Here is a 12,193-nt window from a genome sequence, read left to right as displayed (position 1 = left end):
CGCGCGGAACCATACGAGCGCACGCAACGCGAAAAGTGAACGGCGTCGTCGCGAATTTTTTCATTGCCCGCGAAAAAATTCAAGCGACACGAGCAAAGCTCAAGGTTCCACGGTTGAATCCAATTTTCATAAAAATATCCGTGTCACCGAGACGAATATCGCATGCTATGCAGTTCAGAGAATCGGAAGGAACATTTAGGGGACCGGAATTTTAGTTATAGCGCAGCTTAGGCAACATTTTTTGTTTTAAATTACAAGGATTAGTTTACTAGAGATTGCCCGTAATTCTCGACTTTTCTAACCCATTTGCATCATAAGGAAATATGGCCTTTATCACCAAACTTTTTTTTTTAGTATGTTTAACACTAAACCTACCACCGTCGGTCAAAATGACCGTTCCAGATTTTTTATTTTACAATTACTGAAATTGTAAAAATGCTTTCGGGGGAAATGATTAAATGAATATATTTGGGAGAGCATGTTTTATAATACGAACCGCACAAAATCCAAATAAATTCAATCTCGTCATTTTTATAAGACAACATGTATTACTTTTAAGGCTCGGTAGGTTTAGTGTTAGGTACAAAAATGACTACAAGTAAAAGAACTTCATATTTCAGCGTTATAAGAAAATATAAATTGAGCGTATATATACGCTAATGATGCAAATGGGTTAACAAACGAAAAGATATAATATATAACAATAATAAATATATATATAACAATATATTTCTGAGTATTTCGGAAACCTACGATAAAAAATTAGATATTTCCAGGCTAGTATGTACGGTTCAAATTCACGAGGTATTATTTCTCGAATACAGTCTTTTCAATGCTTCGCACGACTCTAGGTCATGCCGTGTTCTCCTATTGTCCGACATACACGGTTATCATCGTTGAAAAAATGACGAGCCGTGTCCGTGGACTTAATCACATGCAAGCGAAAAAAGGGGGCAGGTGTTTTTATTATCCTTGTCGAATTACGAATAAAGTTTTACACAACGAAGGACACGTGTGATAACGAAACGTCGCTCAACGTTTCGAACGCTACAATTGGCTGGACAATAAAACCTGTCTGTTTGCGTTTCGATAATTGAAACCCCATATAAGCTGAAAAAATAATTTAGTCCAGCTAGTGCAAAGAGTGCGTCGTTTGCCAACGTTTTTGTATCCATGAAGTTGTTTCTGCCTTGACAGAAAAGTAAAGAAAAGAAAAAAGAGTTAGGTTAGGGTCAATTTAAGCCACGTCCGCGTAACATATTGTCCGTTACAACTTGTTCCAACGGTCTCGCGGACTATTTAACCTCGATGCTTGGGATGATGATGCTGCTGCTGCTACTCCGATGACCCTTATTGCTATTGTTTTGCAAGGTATTTCGGGAGAAGCGAAGAATTTCGAATTTGCGCTAAAATTAGGAGCCGTTTTTCTATTAGACGAGTATATTTCCGCGAATCGATCTAAGTCAACATTTGCTCTCGCCGATTTCACGGAAATAAGGGAAACGCGTACCTTCGTGTGTGCAACGTGAGCTAGATTTTGCTATTACGCAATTCCTGATAAAGCTGCAAGCAGGAAGTCGTGAAGCCACTCGAAAGGAAACGTGTTTCGAAGAAGGTCGGATGTCGGTACTGATAACTCGTGACCGTTACCGATTCGGATTGCGACAGTCGAGCCATTTTGCGATTTGAATAAAATCAAGCATGCAAATCGAAATCGCGGAGCGAAACAAAGGAGGTTACTGCACGTGACTAACCTCAAAATCCATCCGACCACGACTGGTGGAAAATATTCATTTCCAAACTTACAAGTTCGAGATACAAGTTTTAATTATTCACAAAATACACGGTGCAAAGGAATATTCAACAAGTGGTCGCGACCAAGGAAAACAACGGCATATCAAAACGCATGGTATCTGCTTGTACGAGACAATGCTGCACGACACAAAGGGAGCACCGATGACTAAGCGGATCCACAATGCAACTCTAATTAGCCCTTTATGAAATAAATTCTGTTTATCGAACAATGATAATTAACCCCTTCGGTCCTCCGACTTTATTTGCTACCCACCAAATGAATTTTTCTTTATTTTAATAGGAATGAGCAGTGATGAGATTCCTGAGGTTTCCAAGCGCATGCGCAGGGATTTTAGCATCAGTGAAGTAAAATTCTGGATAAAATAGGGTACCTTGATCACCCTGCAAAATTGTTTAAAAGTGTTACGATTTGATTTTGAAAGTAGCGAACTGTACGCCTCTTTGCAGCTTCTTTTCAAATATTAGCTACCATTGTATAGTAAAATATTAACAATAACTTTACTCGTTTCGGAACAGTTTGTTCCCCGACTTTCCCGCCAATATCAATGTCCCCTTTTTCTCATAATATATATACGTTACTGTTTTGGGCACGCGTGCGAACACAAACTATACCTTTGTTCAAATAAACGCGGGAAATTCAAATGTACGATTCTCAATGTGAGATTAATTTCCGTCATACGTTAGTTTTACTTTTTCGTAATGAAAAATAATTTCAAGAATATGTTAAACTGGAAGTTGGTAATTCAGTTTTGGTCAAAATTCTTATTTTGTTACTAATCTTTGTTGAAATATCCGTCGATACACACTGTACGCTTTTTATTGTGATTGTATTAGAAAAAAGTACAGGCTGATCTCAAGTATATCAACAACATTGCATGACAGACGAGCGCTGCACCGAAAAGGTTAAAGGTCAGAAAATGTTGATCGGACCGCTCTGTTCATCCGTGTAATAATTTGCCAGAAGAGTGAAAGGAATACTTTTCGACTCTTGTGGAATCCATCGAGAGCCGCTTGGACTAATCGGGACCGTTCGGTAGATTGATGGTACCGAGTGTGCGAGTGACTTATAAAGTGTTATGTCGTATTAGCCGCAATTTACATAATCGATGACTAACGGCCGAGCGATATTTCCGTGAGGCGATCGTGATCCCAATTGCTTCGAAAAGGCGACGGCGCAAAGTGCGGCGTTCAAACGGAGATTCGGGACAAAAATGAGGAAGTGCAAAAGTTTTCGGAAACCCTCTCGATTTTTTCCGAAATTAACCCTTAGCACTCGAATGGCGACTGCAGGGCGCCACTAAAAATTGCTGTACCGTTATTAAAAATATTTTTTACACGTTTGTATTTAGTAAATTACTGAACAATCCAGTACATTGTAACATGAAGTGAACACACTAAATTGTAACATGAGTGTAACATGAAAAAAAAAAAAAATAGATAGTATGAAGATAGTATGAAAATAGATAGTAAAAATAGATAATGTGTAAAAGAGAAATATTCTAGGTCGGAAGAAATGGAGTTGAAATAGCTTCGAGTGTAAAGTGTTAATGTTTATATTTGCATAGTTTATGACGATAGGTGATAGAATTAGATGAAAATCGAGCAAGAGTAGATTTTTTTGTCCCCGGCATGCCGCGCCGCACAGTGGTGCCAAGGCGGCAAAAAATCCATTTTATAAACTTTCGATTTTTATTAAAAAAAAAAAATTATTTTTGTATAGTTTGTATAATTTTCGTAAAAATTTTTTACGGAGATATACACATGGTAAATAACCATTTCCTCGCTCCTGGGAATTCATCAGTTTTCAGTGCGATAGTTATGTAATTACTCCGCCTACAATTGAATATTTAGGGGTCTACAAATCATATGGGTTATTGCAAATGGCTACAACTATTAACTGGCAAAAAAAAATTTTCCAAAAAAAGTTGTTTAACATTAAGTAATATGGACTAACCCTGAAGCCCCTTTGCGTTACGCTCATTTTTTATTTATGGAGGAATATAAAAAATCCTTTGAATAGATTCGATCTGGAACTAATCGTTTTGGCAAGTTATAATATTGATCTAGCTTTGTGCAAAATTTCATGAGATACTTCGAGATGCTTTCGCCGCAATTTAAGTTAAAATATCAACTTTCGGAATTTCCAAGAATGAATCGCGCGGAGGTCACGATTATTTGATGTTTCAGGTGAAATTTTTAAGGGATACATATCAGATTATAAAAAAAATTAATAACAATTATTTATGTTAAATAAACAAAGTTTTCGTTCACTGGACCACTGTCGCAAAAATGCAACAGGTATTTTTTGGTAGTGCTCCAATGTACGCTATAAAAATAATTTACGTAAGATAAAAAACGTTGTTATTAAATATTTTTTTATACATAACAAATTAACAAATCATATGCACATCACATTTTTCTTTATTATTTAGAAATATTCCTAAAAAATTTCTCCTGGAACATCAAATAATCGTAACTTCCGCACGATTCACTCTTGGAAATTCTGAAAGTTGATATTTAAACTTAAATTGCGGCCAAAGGGTCTCGAAGGGTCTCATGATTTTTTGCACAAAGTTAGATCAATATTACCCCTTGCCAAAACGATAAGTTGCAGACCAAAATTTATCAAAGTATTTGTTGTATGCTTCCATAAATAGAAAATGTGCAGAAAACAGATTTTTTTCGATTAGCCCGTATTACTTAATGTTAACAACTTTGTACAAAAAAATTTTTTGCCAAATAAGCGTCGTACCTGTGGCAATCTCTCCACAAATTTTCAAACGAATTCGTTGGATAGTTTCGTTTTTACAGATTTTTTGCCGCTTTTTCGCCATTTGGCACCACTGTGCGCCGTGCGGTGTCTCTTATGATCGGTTAGGCCAGCGTTGCCTCCGTTTACGAGTCGTGTGGTCGTTGGCCTGTCGCCCAGACTCGAAATGTGCTCGCACGCGCACGCGGACCAGACAGAGACGAAACGAACCGTTGAACCGGCCTGAACGAGAAGAAAGACGAAACGAGAAACGGAGATACGTTTCACGGGCTCGGTGCCGTGGATTGAAACGCGCGGCGTGCATTTCGCTTGTATCGCATCGCACACGCCAATCCATTATTCTCGGTGGCATTCACGGCGACCGCTTAAATCATTATCCAACACAGAGTCACAGAGGCACACAAAGACGAGCGAGATATTTCGCCCGACTTGTTGCGCGAGTCTTCGTACAGTCGCCTCGCAGTGAAAATCGTAGGGAACATAAGCTTAGGTTTACCCCTGGCAGGAACACGCTCGCTGCAAACATTATTTGCACACACGCGAACTCTAAAAATAGTGTTGCGTGTACATCGAAGATATAAGATAAAATAGCTGTACTGTACACTAATATTACAACCTTATTGTTGTATTCCAGGCATGTAATATTTAGAAAAATTTTTAGCGAAACAATGGATGCTATCCTTTCTTTATTCGATAAATAGGGTAAAAGTTCCTAGTTTTTACGAGTCAGCTTTTCTGGGATCAAATTGCTTAAAAATCAAAAATATCTGCTAACAAAGTATCGTACATTCCGATCACCACGATTCGAGTGTTCAATGCAACCATTCTCCCGAGTCTGCTAGAAAAAACTAGTCAACAGCGAGCAGTGCTATTATGTTCGATAAGAAGATTGTTGCAAGCGCATCAGTATGTTTTATCAATATTCGCAACTTGTTGCTTCGTTTGCGCGTGCAGGCGTGGCATTGAACGGAGAAAATAGTTACGATAACAGGGTTGAAATCAGATAAATAAAAGATAGGTTTAATTGACACTTGTATTGTTCCACCAGACAATGATTTGTCAATTGTGACGGGATTTACTTCCAACGTGTACGATCGCGTCAATCTGTGGTAATCGATCTGTCATTGGAAATCGACGCGCAACGTTTAATTTACTTATTTTCATTCTGAAGTATAATAAAAATGCATTTATCGTTTAAACCGCACACAAAAATTGCATCAGACTTGCAGAGCTTTTCTAATTTGGGTTGATCGTTCTCCTTCGCAACGGTGATCTGTGTCTATGGTCATTATGCAATTACTGTCGACAAAATTTAAAACAATGTAATGCGAGTTAAAAAAAGAATGAGAAAATAGATTGACACTTGGGACAACGCGACAGGGTGGGGAGAAATTGCAAGTTGCTCTGCAAAGAACTCGAATCGAGAACTACGCTAACGATTAAAAGTGCGATTTTAAGTCGAAAATCGTGGAAAACGGCAATCTTTCCACTTTTAAGCGTTCATAACTCGTAAACGAATTAACCAATATCGGTGAAATTTTCAGCATGGATATAATTTATTCGAGCGAATCAAACACGTTTTTTAAATTTTCAATACAGGCTCAGATAAAAAAGCTGAAAAAACCCACTTTTACTATTTCTTTTGCGATTCCGACCAATACAAACTTTTTTCAAAAATTTTTTACACCTCTTCCGATAAACTAATCCTTCAAACTTCTCAATAAAATTCAAATCATTTGATCTAATTTTTAAAAAGTTATGTTGCTTCAAATAGTGTAGACTCGGTTTTGCTCGTTGGTGTATGTATCATTTTCACTCGACAGTTTGCAAGCAGTGGCCTAGGCGAATCGAGTATAGGGCGCGCTGCAGGGAGGGGCCCTTCTTTGTGAAAGATCGGCTCTGTGACCTGAACGGATCGCCGGGGCTGAGGTAGGCGCCTCCGACTGTGAAACGACCGAACCTTGTTGCCGATGGTCCGCTTGTCTGTCTGGCCAGTTGCCTGGTCTCGTTGCCAAGCAACCGCAACAGCGTCACCCCCTCAATCTTTCAAATTCCGTCACACTTTGAATAGTTCAAACGTTCTCAACCGGCGGATCGGTCCTCGTATTAACAGTGAACCTACCACCGCCGGTCGAAACGACCGATTCCAGATTTTTCACTTTACAATTACAGAAATAATTAAATGAATATATTTAGCAGAGCATCCGTTACAATACGAACCGCACAAAATCCAAATAAATGAACCCTTTGCACTCGAAGCCATTTTAATTCCAAATGGAAACATTTTTTCCGACCTAGAATATTTCCCTTCTATATATATATTTTTCCATGCTATACATACGAAAATGGTGAAATTTACTCGTACAGTAGTGAAATGTTTAGTAATTTATTAAATACAAACAAATTTAATAATGTGAAAAATATTTTAAATAATGATACGTTTAGTGGCGCCTTACAACAGTCGCCATTCGTCGTTTTATATGTATATATGTATTTTTAATATGTATTGTGTTTTTAATATGTATTAGTTACTGTTAGGGGCTCGGTAGGTTTAGTGTTAACAGAAATAGTCAAATATGCAGTAGTATTTTACGATATTCAAGACAGAGCCGTTTCTATGTAGAAATCTTTTCGCTCCGTTTAGTAGAAATAAAAATAATAGATTTCACAATTTATAAATATGAAATTATCTGATGGATATAGGAAATTTTCGAAGAAACTTTCCGATGACAAAATACCCGAAAACGTTTGCTCGATTACATTTCTGCGCGATAACCAAGCAGTTAAAAATACGCGGCAAAGGGCAACGGTTTTTGATCCCTCGCGTCCACGTATATTTAGAAAGCGCCGCTAATAATTCACTATAACGCGCGAACTCGCCTATCACGGATATAAAGCCAGAGTTCACGGATTTTATCCTGTTGGCATTTAACAGTTACAAAAACCTGTTCGACTTAGCAAGATCGTTATTGGCTCGTTGTGTTTTGAATTCGTATTTTTCCCCCAGCTGAACGCCAACCGATCGGCGAGTCCATGTAACCATGAACTTTCGTGTGTTCAGTCCTATCGAGTCATTCAAGTGTTCAGCTAACTCTTGCAAACATGTGTCTACCCTCGCATGCTTGTATCTATGTAGATACGGTCACTCGCAGTGAATATCGTACATAATCTGTCAACTGGATAAGGTTTTTGCCAATATTAAATTACCAACAAATTTCATAATTCGTTGAAAAAACGAAAGAATGAAAATTATTTTTTATTACGGAAAAGTAACTGAAACATACGACGGACGATGGAAAACAAGATAGTGCAAATTTTAGGAATATTGAATTTGTTTTATGGAGATAAGGATTCTGAGCAACAATTTAGAGTGGTGCAAGAATGGCTATAATGTAGTTGCCCCAAGTGATTAAAAAACACCGCTACAATCACCGGATTTAAATATAATAGAGAACATTTGGCGGAAATTAAAAATAAAATTAAAATTTGCATCATAAGGAAATATGAAAAGAAGGCCTTCATCATCAAACTTTTTTAAAATTATATTTAAGTACAAAAATGACTACAAGTAAAAGAACCTCATATTTCGGCATTATGAACAAAAATCAGAATTACTACTTTCATCTCCAACAACACGCTCCATTTCTATTTTTTAGCCAACGAATAATGATAGTTACCAACAAAGTTGAGCGTATATATACGCTAATGATGCAAATGGGTTAAAGGAATGTGAAATATCGAAAAAAATCAATTGAAAGGAGAACTGCAGGTGGCGTGGATAAACATTGAGCTTCACTTTTTTTTAAAATAAAATTTATTAAAGTTAATGCCACTACGATTACATCTATTATTTATAACAAAGGATATCCCACCAAATACTAAAATTGGCTATTTTACAGTGTTATTATGTAATTTCATATAAATTCCGGTCACATTTTTGTTACCGTTACATTTTTATGATAAAAAATAATTTCTATATTTTCAGTTTCTTTAAAGGTCACAATTTTTATCAAAATCCTTATCCTGTTATAAAACTCGATTAAAATATCTGCCGATACGCACCGCATTTTCACCGTGAGCGACTCTACATCCACGGTTCAGTTTCGAACGCCATTTTCCTCGTCGCAAGAAATTCGATGAAATCGATCTTTGAGTAGTGTCGCGACATTTTGTGACAATTCACGATCGTTTGCAAGGGGTCGAACAGCAGGGAACGAATTGCGCGTGCGCGTCGATGACCGTTACCGACGCGTTAACAAAGAAAAATGCGAAAAAAATTGGAGAGACGACAATCCACAGAATACAACTTACCCATGTGAGCGAGGTCGATGATCGGTATCTCGCACTTGCTCAGCAGTGTCTCGCAAGTTTGGGTTACGATCGGCGCGCTCGTGCAACAGCTCATCTTGCTCGCGGTTGGTTGCTCTCGTCGAAATGAGATTTCTATCTGTCTTTTTCTCTCCTTCTCCCACGGCGTGTTCTCTCTCTCTCTCTCTCTCTGTCCCACTCGGTCTGCTCTCGCAATTTCGTATCTTGTCCCCGATCTTTCCGTTCCGTTCACTCGATTCTTTTTTTCGAGCGGGAGAAGCTGTTGCCGTTACTACCTCTTTCGTTGCGATCGTGGTCCTGCAGACGGCCTCTTCTGATATACAACTTGGACGGAAAATACGTGGCTCGGCGTTGCGACGCGCGTCAACACTCTATATTCACTCTAGGGCCACGTGCGAATTCGCCCACCCGATACAGGCGATCCCGAACAATTTCACTGGAATATCCAAGAAAAAATCATGCTATCACTCTCTGTGCACCACCACCGCTCGAGACTGTTTCCTGCAAGCGAAGAAAGCCTGGGCCGTCGGGGTCCCTTCACGGTGGGAAGCGAATTTCGATGGTAACGCCGGGTCTCGTCACGGTGAAACAAATGGTACAGGCACAGTGTTACCGGCGACCCTAACGGTAGCCGTAGGAGACGAGTTTATTATGGGCCTGGTAATGCGGCAGGTAAACGTATACGTGGCTGTGAACTGGTGGGCACATGCTATGCTATCGACGGAGTGGCGGAGGACCAAGTAGTGAGAGAAAAAAGAAATACAGGCTGACACCACGACGATCCACACTGACACGGGGATACTCGCTGACTGGGGCCGTCGCCAGTCGTAAACCAACCGAACGCGCGCCTGTGGGACCGACCGCCGCCGAGAATGCCCGAACGCTCGCGACGATCGCCGAAGCGGTGACGAATGCTCGCGAAGACTGCCGATCGCCGAAGTTTCAGGAAACTTGGAGGTTCGCGCGCTCTCACGACGGGAATAGAAATCAATTTTTTCTCCACAGCTTCTGTGACTTTTATTAGAATGCGTCTAACTTTATGTACATTATAAAGCCGTGAAATATAGATTTTATAGTCCTCTCTCCGCCCGTTGCATCATAACGCAATATTCCATTGCAGTCGATTTACGATAATACGAATCGCAGGATTTAGGCTAAACAATTTTGTAGCTGTGTTGAGATTGAAGTGCCGGTGGAATAGAAATATATGTTACACTGGCCCAGGTAATCACTTCTAATTTATATTTTTTAGGCAATTCCAAATTGAAAATAGTTTGGAAGAAATAAAAATAGATAATAATTTTTTGGGAATAATTTCAAATGACAAGTCGATGGTGGAAACACGTTCAGTGACCAAGTGTATCTTATGAAACCGGAAATTCGTATCACCGTTATCGACTTTCATCGATCATGTACAAGAGGCTTTATTTTTTTAAAAGACAGAACAAGTACTCCGTGTTAACAATTGCTCGAAGAGCGCGGGACAAAGGAATGTTGTATTTTTGCACGATTTAAACGATTTTCCTCGATTTCAGGCATTTCGAAAATTTTAAACGGCGTTGGTTAACGAATGCCATACTAAAAGTAAAATTCTATCAAGTGAAAAGCGGAAAAATCCTACAGACTCGTATAAAGGCTAAGACTATACAAACCTGTGTTCATGGGAAAAAAACGAAACACTAGATGGAATAGTCGAGCACAATTTTCGAGATGTGTTTCGGGCGATGTCTCGAATCGCACTGTTCCACCGCGGACGATCTTCGAATTACTAACGCAAGATTCGACGACCCCCACCACCACTCGCGGTCCCCCTCGATTTTGCAGTTTACCTCTAATCATTGCAATTAGTATTTCGCCGTTATCGCGAGGGAAACGTAGTTCGCGTGTGTCGTCGCCCAGATCCGGATATCGGAGTGTCGTTTCGTTGTTATAGTAGTTTTCCATTGAAAGCCTGGCATATTAACACTTTGACTGCCGTGTCACACACACACGCATATTAGCACAAGCGACACGTTAATCCTCGGTCGGTGGTCCCCTGATTTGTTTAACTTGGACTCACAGAAGCTCTGCATGATTCATCCACGGATTGCGAACTTTTTGCAAACACGAATGTAAGTAGAATAATTTTAATAATTTTAATAATTTTAATAATTATTCGTATCACCGGAATAAATTTCTTTCGATTTCGTGTGACCTTCATTGTACTTTACTTCGAGTTAATCAATTTAATATTTGTTTTCCATTATTCGTGGCTGAAAATTTTCCATCAAAATCGTCGTTATTTTAAACAATACGCGAAAATGCCTCGAATAGAAATAGTAGGATTTAGGGAAATAATAATATCAATTTTTCCGAAAATTGTTGCGTGTATTAGTTAGCGAATTAGCTTCGTCTAACATCTCGAAAAAGCTCGAGTTGTTTGTTTATTTAAAAAATAATTATTCTGTTTTAAATTGTGTCAGACTTTTCTGGCTCACTGTATTTCCGAAAATTGTTGTGTATATTATTTAACACACTAGCTTGGTCTAACATCTCAAAAAAGCTCGAGTTGTTTTAATTTATTTAAAAACCATTATTCTGTTTTAAATTGTGTCAGACTTTCCTGGGTGACTGTATTTCCCAAAATTGTTGTGTATATTAGTTAGCAAATTAGCTCTTTCTAGGATCTCAAAAACGTTGTTTTCTCAAAAGTTGTTTTAATTTATTTAAAAACCATTATACTGTTTTAAAGTGTGTCAGACTTTCCTGGCTGACTGTATTTCCCAAAATTATTGCGTATATTAGTTAGCAAACTAGCTTCGTCTAACATCTAAAAAAAGCTCGAGTTGTTTTAATTTATTTAAAAACCATTATTCTGTTTTAAATTGTGTCAGACTTTTCTGGCTGACTGTATTTCCGAAAATTGTTGTGTATATTAGTTAGCAAATTAGCTCTTTCTACGATCTCAAAAAAGTTGTTTTCTCAAAAGTTGTTTTAATTTATTTAAAAACCATTATTCTGCTTTAAATTGTGTCAGACTTTCTTGGCTGACTGCATTTCCCAAAATTGTTGTGTATATTAGTTAGCAAACTAGCTCTTTCTAACATCCCAAACAAGCTCGAGCTGTTTTAGCGTAATTTTAAAACATTATTCTGTTTTAAAGCGTACCAGACTCTTCTGGCTACCTTGCACATTGCTTCATAATAATAACAAAGATTGATAGCGGTTATTGTAACACGTGCTCAAATAAAGTAGTTTATTCAAAAATTTCTTACGTTGAAAACATTTGAAAACAATCAG

The 12,193-nt window shown here is 38.3% G+C and overlaps 2 protein-coding genes across 5 annotated transcripts in view; one reads left to right on the top strand and one right to left on the bottom strand.

Annotated features, from left to right (window-relative positions):
• LOC143362762 (uncharacterized) overlaps positions 1 to 9,728 on the bottom strand; it is a 174,187-nt gene extending 164,459 nt beyond the window's left edge. For both annotated transcript variants that reach the window (XR_013083691.1, XM_076803192.1), the window contains exon 1: positions 8,897 to 9,728. Coding sequence is in view for 1 of the 2 variants with exons in the window: in XM_076803192.1 (XP_076659307.1) it covers positions 8,897 to 8,990 (94 nt within the window). In the remaining variant the exon portion in view is untranslated. The remainder of the gene's footprint in view (positions 1 to 8,896) is intronic.
• The window catches only part of LOC143362757 (odorant receptor Or2-like), a 361,950-nt gene that overhangs the window by 43,254 nt on the left and 306,503 nt on the right, over positions 1 to 12,193 (top strand). The gene's annotated exons all lie outside the window — the stretch shown is intronic.

Source organism: Halictus rubicundus, chromosome 18, assembly GCF_050948215.1.
Source record: "Halictus rubicundus isolate RS-2024b chromosome 18, iyHalRubi1_principal, whole genome shotgun sequence".
NCBI classification, from domain to species: Eukaryota; Metazoa; Arthropoda; class Insecta; order Hymenoptera; family Halictidae; genus Halictus; species Halictus rubicundus.
The sequence above is the reverse complement of the archived record's forward strand: the minus strand, read 5'-3'. Positions and strand labels throughout refer to the sequence as shown.